Here is a 15,046-nt window from a genome sequence, read left to right as displayed (position 1 = left end):
GCGCATTTTGGAACGCATTTTTTTAGTTAATGAATGAATGAATATGTTTGAGTGAAAGAGGTTAACACCGACGAGAAACGGCGAGGTAAATATGCGAGGTTGCTTGAGCGAAGCAAGTGGCAAGGAGTCTGGACCGATCTAAGGCTGAGGCGTACACCGCTTACAGTGGTGAATTTTGTTACAGTCGTTTCTTGCATAACCTAACCTGTGGTACACCCATAGTTTCGGCCAATTCGTTCTTAACACAGTTTCGCTTGGGTAAAGGTATACGAGTATGTGCGGTATTGTACGGTCTGTTTTCTTAATTACCTATTTACTTACTTACCACATAAAAAGTTGACTTAAAGTGTTCCAGATATTGATACTGCTCTAAAAGTCTATAAAACTAAAAATCAAATAAAAATACGTTAGGGTCCTTCATTGCCGATATGCGACACAACAATGTTTAAGCAAAGTAACGGGACAAAAGCGTGAGCGAGCGAATATTTCGGTCATTTGTCTTTTTAGGGGACAAAAAAAGGTTCATATATGACAAATTAGAAAATTTTTGATAGTAATCGATCGCATAAAAATACGAAGACTAAAATACGCACTTTCTCTTAAAATATTTTTTATTTTTTAATAATCAAGATACATTTTTTATTTTATATTATTTTTGATTTAACTTTCGTATTTTTAAAAATGACCAAATCATTATGTAGAATCAAAAATAAACGTAAATTGACCATTAATTAATCTTTAAAACAAACAAAAAATGATAGAATTACCTTCATTTATGATTACCAAACATTATGTAACAGATTTCATATTGACCTTAGGCATGTTTATTGGTCGCTGATATTTAAATCTCTGAAATTTAACTGCTTGCTTAATAATTTACCCCATTTTGTAAATATTAATCACACAAATTTGGCAATTCCTGCTTATGCCCTTTAGCATCCAGTTGCAACAGCATAAACTCATAATAAACCAAAGTAGCCACCATCTAGCAAAGAAAAATATATAATATTAACTTAATATTCATTTGTTAACTTACTCCAAAGAGACTCATGCGTGTTAAATAATAAAGACGACATCCGGACAATCCTACTTGCTGATTGTGCAACTGATGCGTAAAACGTTGCACCTCCTCCGACCAACTGTTGCTGGGCACCGCATAAGACTACTTGGAGCGGCAGCAAAGAGGCGTCATGTATTTTGGAGGCGCACAGAAAGACCGCACAAGTGCGACCGAGCAGAAAAATCAGGCTATACCAAAAGTAAGCATGATTGATGCCATAACGAAGTTTTCTACAAGTATGACTAGAATACCATAGTGTCCAAAGGTTAATTTTATAAGAAACTTACGTGAATATTGCTAATATTTTGTTGCAAATAAAATAAATGTTGTTCAAGCAAGAGAACAAAATAATGTGTGATAAATGAGCATCGACTAGCTCCACCAGTTCACATAAAAGTATATGATGTTGTCGCAAATTGAACCACAAGGTTTCAGGCACAAACTGTACAAAGAGCAAAGAGAAGTTTAAAAGTAAGCTCAAAATATTTGCAAGACAATGTTACGCAATGTTCCAAAGTCAGGACACGCGTGGCAAACTGTTGAAAACGCTGAGCCAAGCCAATGCTGATTAATATAATAAATGTGTCCATAAAGTTCCATATAAAAGTAAAGGTGCTGTTGAGAAACTAAAAATAAAATATCAGTATCAATGCAATGCCTAGTTAGACTTTGACGTACAAATGCATAGAATATAACGAGTTCGTTATAAGGCAGGAAATCAAATATATCCGAAAATTCATGCTCCATATAGCTGACAAATACTGTGTTTGTTAGATTCTTATCACACTGGACCACGTGCATTTGATAACTATAATAACTTGAAGCATAATATAGAAAATGTTCCACTAAAAAATAAGAAGAATATAATCAAAAAAAGGTTCGAATGAATTCTAATGAGCTTACCCAAAGCAACTGCACCCAGCATGCCACCTGCCATAAGCAGCTGACGATGTAGACTGCGTTTGGTAGGTGCATATGGCGGATATAGCATGATAATATCTATGCTGCTCCAAGGCACTATCAAACGCGACCAATTGCGAGCAAAGAGGATAAAACCAATGCAGATACAAATACCGCTGCTAAAGAAAACCAAGCTAACTGCACAAAATAGTAAAATGAATCTAATAGTCAAATTAATTATCCACATTATAAGTAATACTTTGTAATCATAATCATAGGCAAATCGAATATTTTTCCATGAAAGATTAAATAATGATTATTTTCAGTTTCTGCCGACTAGAGATCTGCACGGCCCTTTTTCTACCCTACCCTATTAAATATTTAATAGCCCGGCCGATATAAATACACAAATCCTTTTTTAAATGATTATCACTTTTCTTTTTACTTTTTCAATAAATATGAAAAATTTATAAATATATCGTTACTTTTCTAACTTCCCGGCCTCAGGATTTTACTTAATATTTTGGTAAAATTCTTACAGTATTGTCAAAATGTTTCCGTTAAATGTTGTGGGGGTAAGTCGCCTATTTCGACTTGCGGGAGAAGTAGACGAGCACCTCATAGCTAAGTTTTGTAGATCTAGCTCTTATAGTCTCAGAGATCTTGTTGACAGACAGACAGACGGAAGGAAGAGGGGCACGGTTATATCGACTTAGTTTGTCGTGCCACGCCTAACGCTCCCTGTTACATATATTTTCACAACTTCAAAATACGCTTTTTAATTTTTTTTATAAAAAAATGTCACAGTGTATAAGAAGGTAGGTAAAAATACCGACATATCAGCAGTAACTGAACGAAGTCGCTAAATTGGGATAAAAATAACATTTGAGCTGACTGCCGTCAAGAAATATTCTTCACAAGTCAAGAGAACTGCTTGCAGAATTTGAAGTAAAACATGAATAAAGTGCATTTGTTCACTATATAAATTTTAATATATTTAAAAATATGAAAAAAAGATTTCAAGACTTGCAATATTTTTTAAATAAAACAAAGATTTTTATTTAGATTATTTCCAATTATTAATAAAACTTTATGGGACAGAGAAAGCTTTTCATATAAGTTCGTGTGTAGCTACAAAAATATTGCGCTGTCAGTTCGATTGGCTTTAAATAATATAATAATGGTTATAAAAAAATAACCTACAGTCAACGAAAATAATCCAAAATAGAGGGTTCGACTAATTTAGAAGAATATTTTTTTTATTATTATTAATTAACATCTGATTATTGTTGACGATTTGTAATCGTAATCAATTTCAATTATTTTATATTATATTATTTTCCAATTGATTAGCAATCCTAATTCTAATTTAATACCAATGACTATGCTTACCCATATTTTTAGCATTAAGACCGCCTTGAAAGACTTTAATGCCAATGCGCGTCGTTTTAATGCCGCCCAGCATAAGAAATATAACTGCAAAGCACATGCTAAAGGAGCGCAGCTGAAAGTGAACTGCTTGTGGATTCTTGCTCCAAACATTTGTTAGCGGCATCATGCCAAAGATTTGCGCCAAACATAAATCTTAAAAAAAAGAAGAAAACTTAGGCATTGCTTACTTTTTTCACTTGGCACTTAACCCACAAGGACGTATAGCACGATGAAATGTATCGAGCAGCTCCAGCTGCTTAAAATCCTCTGCCACACGCACTTTACGCAGCAGCAAAGCGCGTTGTTGTCTGCGTTTCTTTCGCAATTTTCTCAAAATACTGGGCACACGTTTTAAAAAACGTTTATGCGTTGACTCTGGCATTTTGAATGTGCAGCATTTTGTTCGTTTGCTGCCCAAAGCTCAAAGCTAATTATTGTTTACAAGCAGCGCATGATAGCCTACAATTTTAGCTATAATTTCGCTCTAGACCCGCAATCGGCCTCTCAGCTGCGTTTAGTGCGAAATTGTACAGCGACATGGCAGCACGTATATTTCATAGAAAACTCAAATCGCCGCAAGTTTCTCCAGTCAAACAGACCACCAATGAACAATTGGAGTTGAATTTAAGCAAAAATTACAAACCCATAGACTACGCTCAGCTGGAGTTATTTTATCGTGCGGTTTATCCCAGTAAGTAGACTATGCATAAATGTATAATAAACGCAGTAACATTTATTCACTGCTTGCAGTTATATTGTTAGGTCAATGCTTTGGCTTAATGCCGCTCACAGGCATTTGGCAGCTAAATGTGCGACGCATACAGTTCAGCTTTAAGTCTCTGCCTGCTGTTGTTACATTAGTTTTTATGCTATCCAGCTCAGTGCTGTTCCTTTGCATGTTGAAGCACTTGATCAAAATTAGTCTAACTGCTAAGAATCTGGGTGAGTTCAAGTCACGGCCTAATGTTAATTACACATGCAACTTATCGCTTTGCTTGCACAGTGGGTCAGGTCTTTTTTGCCTGCGTGCAATGCGCTTGCATATTGTTTATAGATCTAGCACGGCATTGGCCAGCGCTCATACGCTACTGGACACGTGTGGAGTTGATATTCAACAGACCACCCTATGAGATGCTCAAGCGTAATCTGACACAGCGTGTGCGTAGACCTGCTATTATCATAGTGGGCTTGTCATTAAGTAAGTTTTGATCTGAAGGAAACGTTTTCTACATGCCTTATATGCCTCTACTTTCAGTTGAACATGGCTTGTATGTAGCCTCGGCTGTGTTGAGCTACAGAAGACGAGCTTATTACTGCATTGAAACACACAATTCTACATCTGCAGTGTCTTTTGATAATTATATTATGCAAAACTATGACTATGTGTTTCAAATACTGCCTTATACCAAAACGATAGCTATATTTATACTGGTAAGCAAGGCGCAGCCAACTTTTAAATGCACTTTACATCGCAAAAAACAGACGCACGCATTCAAGCATTCAATATTTCCAAACTTATTTACAAAAATATGATAAAGCTTGCACACGCAATTTGAAATTTGTCTGTTCCATTTTCAAACCGAAAGTAGTTCGGAAAAGAGGAATATGGACAGACAGACGAATGTGGCTATATCGACTCAGCTTGTATTTCTGAATAAGAATATATACATTTGCACAACTTCATAATACCCTTTTCCATTTTTTATAAACATGTTAAGGGGTATAAGAACTGCAAGGTAATCTTAAATATTTTAGTTTAGGATATCAAGCTGTGTGGGTTGACTCAGCGCGACGGATGTCAAAGTCTATTTCGATGTCAGCTGCATAAAATTTTAACCCTACGATTCTTTTTCTTGCAGATAGCAAATGGTGCTTGTACTTTTGTTTGGAACTACATGGATCTCTTTATCATGATGATAAGCAAGGGCTTAGCCTATCGCTTTGAACAAATATCCGCTCGCATACGCAAACTGGAGCATGAAGAGCAGGTGAAGGAGTCGACCTTTATAGAGATACGTGAGCATTTTGTGCGCATGTGTGAGCTGCTGGAAAAAGTAGATAACGCCCTATCCAGCATTATCCTATTATCGTGCATAAATAATTTATACTTTGTCTGCTGTCAGCTGCTCAACATATTCAAGTAAGCTGCAGCTTGAGCTTAAACTACTTCAAGCTTAAGAAATGTGTATCTTTCACTTGAAGCAAACTGCGCTGGCCCATCAACTATATCTACTTTTGGTATTCCATGCTGTATTTGGTGGGACGCACTGCTTGTGTTTTTCTCACTGCTGCCACCATTAACGACCAATCCAAGAGCGCGCTGGGTGTGCTGCGTCGTGTTTCCAGCAAAAATTGGTGCGTGGAAGTGGAGCGCCTAATATTTCAAATGTCCACACAAACTATAGCATTGTCTGGCAAGAAGTTTTACTATCTAACTCGTCGTTTACTATTTGGCGTGAGTTGGCATTAAGTTTATATGTCCTTCAACTAATTGTCAAGTCCTTTCTATAGATGGCTGGCACTATTGTTACCTACGAGCTAGTATTGCTGCAATTTGATGAACCAAATCGGCGCAAAGGCTTGCTGCCACTATGCGACTGAATTTGCAGTTTGTCTAGCCAAGGCAATTAGCTTTCATATGCCAACAACTAGTTGGTAAACAACTAATTAACAACACGCCCACATTTGCTTAGCGCTTTGGCTACTTGGCTGCAGTTTATTGTGGAACATGCCGCAGGGCGAAACATTCTATCGCGCTTGCTCGCTAGGTAAACACAGAGCTATAAAAATGCAATAAATCTTGAACTAATTTTAGTTACCTATTTGCAGTGCTTTTTATATCACAGTTGTATGCGCTACTGCCTGTTTGCAATGTGCGCTCCGCAGATATAAATCAAATCAAATTTAAATGGTTAAGTGTGCGTGTTTTTTACTCTGCGCTTATAATGTTGCTTAATTTTGGCGAATTTATTGCCGTCTTGTATTATATATCACACACGGGCATTAATTTTCACAACTCTAGCACTATAGCGCTTTATATAGTTTGTCTGCTCGAGCATGTCTTCTTCTGGAGATTGGCCTACAATTGGCAGAGTATAATGAGCCATTGGTATCATGTGGAGCAGCTGTTTCTAAGCGTGCCCTATCGATTCTGCGATGAGTATAGGATGAAAAGACGCATTAACATTGTGGTGGCCACAGTTATGTTGTCGGCCTTGGGTGAGTTTTGTAAAATGAGGTAAAAATTATATAATTTATTCAGTTTGCCATATCTTAAAGTGGAACACTTTTTACTGCTCTCCAACTCCCTTCACCTGAGCAACTTGGAGCGCACGCAGTGCCATATCAATGTGAGCTATCTAGAAAGTGTTTACAAATGGGAGCGACCACATCTGCATTATATACTTCCCTACAGTATTTGGTTTATGCCGCTGCTGGAGGTGGATGTGAACCAACTTTTGTATAGCAATGAGTGTACAATATTTATTTTTCAGTGGATTAATGAAACCATTGCCTATCCACGCGCCTTTACCGACTGCTTCATTATGTGCATTGGCATTGGCTTGGCCGCTCGCTTTCATCAACTGCATGGACGCATTGCTGCAGTGCATCATAAGCTTATGCCTGCTGTATTTTGGACCGAGGTGCGTGAACATTATTTGGCCTTAAAGCGTTTGGTGCGTGTGCTAGATAATGCCATAGCACCGCTTATACTTTTGGCTTTTGGCAACAATATGTCGTTCATTTGCTTTCAACTGTTTAATAGTTTCAAGTAAGTACTAAGTGCCGTACCTAAAACTTTATTATTTTAATACGTTTTCTTTTCAATGTAGAAACATAGGCGTGGACCTCATAGTTATGCTAGCCTTTTGGTATTCGCTTATATTTGCTGTGCTGCGCACTTCTTTAACCATTTTTGTGACCTCTTCTATGAATGATTATGAGCTCAAGATTATAAGTTTATTGCGAGATGTGCCGGCCAAGGCTTGGACTACAGAAGTATGTAAGTGGCTTTCAGAGCTGTATCTAGATGCTTTGTATTTTGATTTTCAGGTGCAGCGCTTTAGTGAACAGCTGGGAAATGATATAACTGCACTGTCAGGCAGCGGTTTCTTTTTTATTACGCGTCAACTTGTGCTCGCTGTAAGTAGCTCCGACGAAAGTATCTCAAGTGGCTCTAACTCGCTCACGCTTTGCAGATGGGCACCACCATAATCACATATGAGCTGATGATATCTGATGTCATTAACCAGGCCACTATCAGGCAAAGAACTGTCTACTGCTAAAGTATGTCCACTTGTCAAAAGTACACACAGAATAAATTTACTATCATACGCCCTGTTGTACACACACTGATTGCCATCGCTTTTGAGCTAAACAAATTGAAAGCAGCATGCACATTTGCCCACAGACCGCCAACTCTAAATGAAGCAAACTGTTAACGAAAACACACTACAGCACGCCATAGGGCCTTGTAAGCATTAAAATATATTAAGTAATTATATACAATATTTTATGGTCTTTAAGTTTTGGTGCTGGCGCAATTTATGGGCGTGTTGCCTGTATCAGGCATTTGGCCGAGCACTCCGGTAGAGCAGTTGCGCTTCCGTTGGATATCCCCAGCTTTCCTTGTCTGCTTGGTCATCTTGCTGTTTGCCTTACTCGATCTGGGGCTATCGTTCAATATAGTCCTAGAGCAAGGACTTAAAATTTATACAATAGGCAAGTTCTACTAAAGTTTAAGGCTATTTAAAATAAATTTCGTGTTCATTAACAGGCTCGCTTAGCTTTAGCGTCATCTGCATAACTTGCTTCACCGTATTTCTATCTCTCTCACACCGCTGGCCGCATCTGATGCGGCAAACTGCACGCTGTGAACGATTGTTCCTGCAACCAGCCTACAATTGCCACCTGGGCCGTAATTTTAGCCGCAACTTACGTCGCTGGGGCGTTCTGCTACTGCTCGCTGCGTTGGCGGAGCACTCTACCTATGTGGGCAGTGCCATCTACAGTAATTATCAGCAAATACACGAATGCAATCTGGATGTAGACTTTTGGTTAAACTATTTTCAACGCGAGCGTCCCGAGTTGTTCTCAGTATTCCACTTCAATGTGGTCCAGGCGCTCTTTATAGAATGGACCACTTTGGCCATGACTTTTGTCTGGAATTTTGTAGATATATTTCTTATATTAGTTTGTCGCAGCTTGCAGCTGCGTTTTCAGCAAATGCACTGGCGCATCCGAAGACATGCGCTCCAGCAAATGCCAAATGAGTTTTGGGAACAGCTACGCTATGATCTATTAGAGCTTATAGATTTGCTAAAGCTCTACGACAAGGAGCTATCGGGCCTGTTAATATTGGCCTGTGCGCATAATATGTATTTTGTTTGTGTGCAAATCTATCACAGCTTCAAGTATGCAGCCCTAAAATATTTATTGAAACGCTAATTTTTCATCACGGTTTGTCTTTTTCAGAGCACGCGGCAGCTTTATGGACGAACTTTACTTTTGGTTTTGTTTATTTTATGTCATCATGCGTCTCTCCAGCATGATGTTTGCCGCTGCCTCCATACCACAAGTGGCCAAGGAAATAAGCTACTCGGTGTTTGAGGTGCCCACAGCTTTTTGGTGTTTGGAGCTTAAGCGCATAAATGAGGTTATGTTGAGCAATAACTTTGCCTTAAGTGGCAAGGGTTATTTCTTCCTAACCAGACGGCTTATGTTTGCGGTAACATAATATACATCAACTTTTTATTGAATTATACATATGTACATTATGTTTAGATGGCTGCCACCTTGCTGGTCTATGAGCTGGTGCTAATCAATCAAATGGACGGCAACGAGCTGCAGAAAAGCATTTGTAGTCGCGGAATTGGCTCGTCCAAGAGCATTTTCTATTAGTGCTGCCTGCATTTTTAATAAGTTAGCAATTTGCACACAGATTTGTAAACACTGATAGGCAGCCATAGCTATGGCAGCAGTGTAATTTGGTTAAAGTTTTGTGCACAGAACATGGCTAGAACTATAAGCGAGTCGACCAGGCGACGCAAGCAGGCGGCGCGCATAAATTTTTGGCGTGCACCGCGAATAGACAGCGAGTGAGTTGCAAATAAAATTTTCAAAAATGTTGTAAATAATTCGTTGGAAACCTTTTTAGTGTTAGCGCCAAGCGTAATTTAAAGTCAAAGTTGCGCGTGCGTTGGCCCAAACGTAAGTCTAAAAACTTGAATAGTCAGCGGCAGTTATTAGATAATAATAAATACTTATTAAGTTAAAGCTTTGCTGCAGCGAGCTGATGGCGCAGACTATGCACACAACGGCTCCTTTCAGGAAGCTATAAGGCCAGGTAAACTGCACCTTTTTGAAAAATATTAAAATTATTTTCATTTGCCTATTTTTGCAGTTTTAATCATTGCACAAATCTTTGCTTTAATGCCCGTGCGTGGCATTAGTTCCAAGTATGCGGAGGACTTGAATTTTCGCTGGTTTAGCTTACGCACCTGCTATGCGCTTGTTGTTAGCATACTTTTTGGCGTGAACTCCTGCTTTATGGCCGCATTCATAATGCGCGTGACTTTCGACTTTGATTCTGTTGAAACTTTTGTGTTTTATTGTTCGATATTCTTCATCTCGGCAGCATTCTTTCAATTGGCAAGAAAGTGGCCAGCAGTATTGCTAGAATGGCAGGCAGTGGAGTCCAAGCTTCCAAAGCTGCGTAGTGAAGCCGAACGTGCTAAGTTGGCATATCAGATACGCATGATTATCATGATAGCCATAGGTTGTTCCGCAGGTAAGTTGATATATAATCTTTGTTGGCTCCTATTGACTATTTGCTGCTTACAGCGGAACACCTGCTGAGCATGCTGTCTAGCATTTACTATGTGAACGCGTGTCCTGTGATGCCAAATCAGCCAATTGATAGCTATTTATTTTTAAACTTTTCCATGTTTTTCTATTTCGTCGACTACACCGCATTCTACGGCATTATAGGCAAAATAATTAATGTCCTGGCTACCTTTGCCTGGAGTTTCAATGATATATTTGTGATGGCTGTAAGCGTGTCACTAGCATCACGCTTTAGACAGTTAAATGATTCCATGCTACGTGAGGCCAGATTGGTAAACTAAGCTAAACTAAACTATTGATTATACAATAAGATTTAAATTGAACTATTCTATGCAGCCCACTAGCGTTGATTACTGGATACAAAGTCGCATTAATTTTCGCAATCTCTGCAAACTCTGTACTGTGGTTGATGATGCTATATCCTTGATTACGCTACTTTGCTTTAGCAATAATTTGTATTTTATTTGCGGAAAAATTTTAAAGAGCTTGCAGTGGGTATTGGTTTTAATATAACAAACAGAAATGTTAAATTAATTTTATTTATTTAGAAAAAAACCTTCTGCCTCTCACACCGCCTACTTTTGGTTCTCTCTGGCCTATTTACTGGCACGTACTTTGATACTCTCACTCTTTAGCGCAAGTGTGAATGATGAATCCAAGCGTCCCCTGGTTATATTTCAACTTGTGCCTAGACGCTATTGGTCTGCAGAGGTGTGATGTGCTAAATAATGATTTTGATACATTTTTAAAATAAAAAAATTACTATAGCTCAAACGTTTCTCCGAGGAAGTTCACATGGATCAAGTCGCCTTAACTGGCATGAAGTTCTTTCGTCTCACTCGTAGCGTTGTTATATCTGTATGAATTATATCAACATTTTTAAAAAATTAAATTAATTTTTCTTTTTGCATTTTTAGGTTGCTGGCACCATTGTTACCTATGAGCTGATTTTGTTGCAATTTAATAAGGCGGACAAAGTAAATGACTGTTATGAACACTAAGAACACGTCAAAAGCATTTGTATTACTTTCTTGCCTTGTGAGTTGCTTTAATTGAAGACAGGATATACAGGCGTCTAACTTACTTAGTTGACAATTATTTTTCTTAAATATATTTTGGCATATCATTTGTCAATTTACAACTTAGCTCACCCCTTTTTTGAAATATGTTTAGAGATTTATGATAATTTTAAAATTCCTATTAAAATTTGTAATTGTCATTTCAACACCCTAATAATAAAGTTAATAAAACTTATAAAATCTAATCAGTTTTAAATCGCTAATTCTTTACGTAAGTAAAGCTAGTAATAGCACATCGACGCATTTCCGCGAAAGTACCGTACGCTCATTGGAAATCGATCCTAAGTTGTTCTCTCACTTCTTTTTAAATATTATAATAATATTGCCTATATTTACAAAGATATTATGGAGGACAAAACCTGAAAAAACGTTGTGCTGTAAAATTTGGTTTTCAGACATAACATACTTTTGCGGAAATGCGTCGATATCAGCTTTTGTATTCTCTCTCAGTTCATATAAATTAAAGTTAATTGAATTGTAAGCTAATTAAAGATAGCTCTGCTAATCTTTGTCTTGGCAACCAGCACTTCGTACTTGTCATACTGGCGCAAAGGCAAGTCATCGTTCTTGATTATGCACATCTTTCTATTTAGCAGCAGGGTACCAAAGATCAGACCACCATCAGCCTTGGCACGGCAGATGTAAACGGGCTCATTGTACTGTGTAGTGCCAACCGAAATGGCACTATCCTCCAGGAAGCCATCGAAACTACGCACCCAATAGTAATCCATATCAGGCTGGGTGCTAAGCAATTGATAGCCGATCACTGCTTTATTGCTAATTCTCTCGGTGTTGAAGTGAGCGGTACCAGTCTCAGCCACAATGCGTGCAGGCAGCACACTGGCTGCGTAAATTACACGGCCTATGTAGATTTTATAGCCATAGGGATCGAAGCCGCCAACGAGTTGCTTGGAAAAGGATAAGAAAGATTGCCATTCACCCAAACATGCCTAGTATCTAAAATAAGATTAACAGGTGTTAGTTTGAGTTCGTTAGCATTAAACTGTAACTCTTACCATAAGCCGAAGGCACGGCCGTACCCACTGCAAACAATCCAAGGATCACTAGACAGGCAGCTTTGCACATGTTATACTTCTTGGTATTAGCTACTTAATGAAGTTACCTTACAAATGTTAACTACTTTTATAGTAAAAATTATCAATAATTATCAGGACTGATTAAATTGATAAGGCACAAGTAGATTTAAGTAAAATAAACACGCATTAAAGTTGAGCGCAACCAACTTTGTTATACACTTTAACTACGGACACGCACGCACTCACATATACCTCCACCCATAAAAGCGCACGTGTCACAGCACGTTTTCGCTCTGGTGTCTATATACTGTCTATATTGCCTATATTGAATTATGAATTTAGGTTCGAGAACATGCTAGAGCATGTGAAAAAATTCTTGTCTTCAGTCCACTCCAGTCCTCCAATCTTCATCATGGCCTTTGCATTTCTTATAAAAATGTCAAAGTGTATAAGAAAATATTAATTTACAGCCGTTTTATTTGGGAAGCACGAAGATAAGTAACTAAAAATGACGCTTGCAAGGCATCAAACATCAAATTCACCAGAATGTAATCTATTTGTAGGTATTACGCATCGAATATTATTAAAAATATGGTTCTTATGATTGTGCCTTGGGAACTACAAAAATTTTGACAGTAGAGTTGATCTGCAGATTTTCTATTATTCTCTTATTAAATATTTACAAGCTTTAAGTGTTAGCAGTTACAAGAGAACAATTCAAAACCGACTTGATATGAATTTGGAATATTATTAATTATAAAAATTATATTTTAATTCCTATATTAGCTTAGCGTGCCTAAAATATATATAATAATACTATAATTTTGCAACGCACCGTTTTGGCTCGACTGTTCTATAGGGCAGCTCAGTCGGATGCTGTGGGCTCGGTTCAACAAAATTGTTGATGCCTGCAATAACTAAAGATAACGCTTGGTTTTATAGATTTTATTAATCTGTGTATTATTGCTTCAAGGCTCTTGATTGTACTTGTTTAATACAATTTGATTAGTTGCTCTAGTTTATGGCCGGAAGGGCCTTGCAAAGTGACTTAACTAGTTTTGTGTGAGATAAATTCTCCACAGGATAACGCAGAATTGCTGACCAACAAGGATTACGCCATATAAATAAGGCTTGTACGCTTGTAGGTCATACACGCTGCTTCGATTTAAATAATCAATTGCCAGGATTACACCAGATTCTACACAATAAGGATACACGCTAGCTTGCTAGGATTACACCAGATTGTTTTTCAATATAATAATAATATTTTAAACATAAGATAAATAAATAAACGTCTTGTATAAACCCATCGATGGTTACTTGATTGAAACTTTGTTTAGATCCCAAAGTATCAGTTAAAGAACAATGTTTCTTCCTAGTTGTTGTCGGTAATTAACATATTAGCCAATAAAAATTGTTTATCCTAGAGGTAATTTGTTTGCTTTTAATTCTTAACATACAGATGATACTCCTAACTGAAGAATAATATATTATTATTTATCCATGGACTTAAAGTTAAAATTAAAGTTGTTTCTTAAATTTTCCCGAACATACATGTAAATACTTATATATTATTAATAGGATATATTTGGATATGATTTGGACACATATTTGTATTTCACCTGAGATCTCCTGTTAAGATAATAATATAATTCGACTCGACGGTGCTTTTGCATTGTAAATCAAATGGATATTTCGACTGTTATAGCTGAAATAGAAATTTGACAAATTCATTTGGTGATTTGGTTAAAATGATCGTATTATAAAACCAATTCCTTTTAATACACTTTGACATTTTTTTCTAATAAAAAACTTTCTAAAATTTAACAGGAAAAAAAAATTATTTTTTTACAAGTTTATGACATCTAGTAGGAACAACTAAATTATCCGCTGCCAAGACTCATCAGGAAAAATAAATCTCCCAATACTTCTCTATCCGAAAGCTTAGGGGAAATCGATTGTATGTTAGATAACAAATTCTTAAGCTTGGTTTTAAACAATAATATTTTATTTTTTGCAATAACTTTGTAATTTTATAAGCCGAGCTACATTCAATCACATAAGGTTGCCGTTAAGCCAACTTTATCTTTCTGACTAGCATCTCGTATTTGTCAAACGTTCTCAGAGGCATGTTCTCAAGACGAATATAGCAGCGTCTGTCCGCCAAGAACAGTGTGCCAATGAAGAGGCCATTATCGGTTAGAGCTCGGCAAACGTAGACACGATCGTTGTAGCCATTGGTGCCCACGCAAACAGCGTTCCTCTCCCTGTAGCCATCGTAGCTGCGCACCCAGTGATAACTGACAGTTTGGTTGGCCACCAAAACTTCATAGGATGCAATCTTGTTAGCGACGGACTCAGTGTTGTAATTGGCGTATCCTTTCTCGGGCACAACTCGAGCTGGCAAAACCGCGCTACTGCTACTGTAGTAAACGCGCCCCACATAGTTGTCAAAGCCGTCAGCATCAAAGCCACCCAGCACAGCATCGTTGGGAAATTCCAATGCCTTTCCAGAGATAATCCACTTATCCGTATCGTCGTACACACCACATTCTGTGGCAACCAAAATTTTGTGCCAAAATGAGCGCAACAACTTTCAGATGCCTTACGGAATTCATGTTGATTATTATTCAATAGTTAATTTCAGAATAATATATTTTTTTGTTTTCCCAACGGCCTTTATAGCTCTGTTG

At 37.6% G+C, this 15,046-nt stretch overlaps 6 protein-coding genes across 6 annotated transcripts; 3 read left to right on the top strand and 3 right to left on the bottom strand.

Moving 5' to 3' along the window:
- Positions 1-895: 895 nt before the first annotated feature.
- Positions 896-3,773, bottom strand: LOC108598021 (gustatory receptor for sugar taste 61a). The gene is given in 9 exon segments (XM_017984636.2): positions 896-985; positions 1,037-1,159; positions 1,161-1,290; positions 1,348-1,502; positions 1,564-1,686; positions 1,739-1,905; positions 1,964-2,158; positions 3,353-3,544; positions 3,605-3,773. Coding segments are annotated over 9 exon segments (1,344 nt in total).
- A 397-nt stretch (positions 3,774-4,170) lies between these two features.
- On the top strand, positions 4,171-11,373 carry LOC108598020 (gustatory receptor for sugar taste 64a). The gene is made up of 7 exons (XM_033293722.1): positions 4,171-4,333; positions 4,395-4,589; positions 4,647-4,822; positions 5,251-5,531; positions 5,594-5,756; positions 11,006-11,095; positions 11,155-11,373. Exons 1-7 carry the CDS (start codon positions 4,171-4,173, stop codon positions 11,236-11,238), a joined length of 1,152 nt encoding a protein of 383 aa, XP_033149613.1. The 3' UTR covers positions 11,239-11,373.
- LOC108598367 (gustatory receptor for sugar taste 64b) lies at positions 6,120-7,799 on the top strand. The gene is made up of 7 exons (XM_017984988.1): positions 6,120-6,159; positions 6,221-6,610; positions 6,671-6,831; positions 6,886-7,163; positions 7,225-7,390; positions 7,445-7,534; positions 7,591-7,799. Exons 1-7 carry the CDS (start codon positions 6,120-6,122, stop codon positions 7,675-7,677), a joined length of 1,212 nt encoding a protein of 403 aa, XP_017840477.1. The 3' UTR covers positions 7,678-7,799.
- LOC108598366 (gustatory receptor for sugar taste 64c) lies at positions 7,817-9,292 on the top strand. The gene is made up of 5 exons (XM_017984987.1): positions 7,817-7,865; positions 7,919-8,113; positions 8,169-8,805; positions 8,867-9,119; positions 9,176-9,292. Exons 1-5 carry the CDS (start codon positions 7,817-7,819, stop codon positions 9,290-9,292), a joined length of 1,251 nt encoding a protein of 416 aa, XP_017840476.1.
- Positions 11,374-11,692: 319 nt separating the features above from the next.
- Positions 11,693-12,402, bottom strand: LOC108598376. The gene is given in 3 exon segments (XM_033293740.1): positions 11,693-12,220; positions 12,223-12,273; positions 12,333-12,402. Coding segments are annotated over 3 exon segments (543 nt in total). The 3' UTR covers positions 11,693-11,798.
- A 1,997-nt stretch (positions 12,403-14,399) lies between these two features.
- On the bottom strand, positions 14,400-14,971 carry LOC108598019. Its single transcript, XM_017984633.2, is given in 2 exon segments — positions 14,400-14,922; positions 14,924-14,971. Coding segments are annotated over 2 exon segments (546 nt in total). The 3' UTR covers positions 14,400-14,424.
- Positions 14,972-15,046: the final 75 nt, after the last annotated feature.

The sequence above is a fragment of the Drosophila busckii genome, chromosome 3L, assembly GCF_011750605.1.
Source record: "Drosophila busckii strain San Diego stock center, stock number 13000-0081.31 chromosome 3L, ASM1175060v1, whole genome shotgun sequence".
NCBI classification, from domain to species: Eukaryota; Metazoa; Arthropoda; class Insecta; order Diptera; family Drosophilidae; genus Drosophila; species Drosophila busckii.
Note: the sequence above shows the minus strand (reverse complement) of the source record. Positions and strands in the feature narration are given on the sequence as shown.

Bases quoted from the DNA above. Each gene is read 5' to 3' on its own strand.
- LOC108598020 (XM_033293722.1), top strand. From the start codon at position 4,171: ATGCCGCTCACAGGCATTTGGCAGCTAAATGTGCGACGCATACAGTTC. The intron at 4,590-4,646 runs GTAAGTTTTGAT...CTCTACTTTCAG, and splicing joins CATAGTGGGCTTGTCATTAA to TTGAACATGGCTTGTATGTA. The intron at 5,757-11,005 runs GTGGAGCGCCTA...AAATTACTATAG, and splicing joins GCAAAAATTGGTGCGTGGAA to CTCAAACGTTTCTCCGAGGA.
- LOC108598367 (XM_017984988.1), top strand. From the start codon at position 6,120: ATGCCGCAGGGCGAAACATTCTATCGCGCTTGCTCGCTAG. The intron at 6,611-6,670 runs GTGAGTTTTGTA...CATATCTTAAAG, and splicing joins AGTTATGTTGTCGGCCTTGG to TGGAACACTTTTTACTGCTC. The intron at 7,164-7,224 runs GTAAGTACTAAG...TTTTCAATGTAG, and splicing joins CAACTGTTTAATAGTTTCAA to AAACATAGGCGTGGACCTCA.
- LOC108598366 (XM_017984987.1), top strand. From the start codon at position 7,817: ATGAAGCAAACTGTTAACGAAAACACACTACAGCACGCCATAGGGCCT. The intron at 8,114-8,168 runs GCAAGTTCTACT...GTTCATTAACAG, and splicing joins ACTTAAAATTTATACAATAG to GCTCGCTTAGCTTTAGCGTC. The intron at 9,120-9,175 runs GTAACATAATAT...CATTATGTTTAG, and splicing joins CCAGACGGCTTATGTTTGCG to ATGGCTGCCACCTTGCTGGT.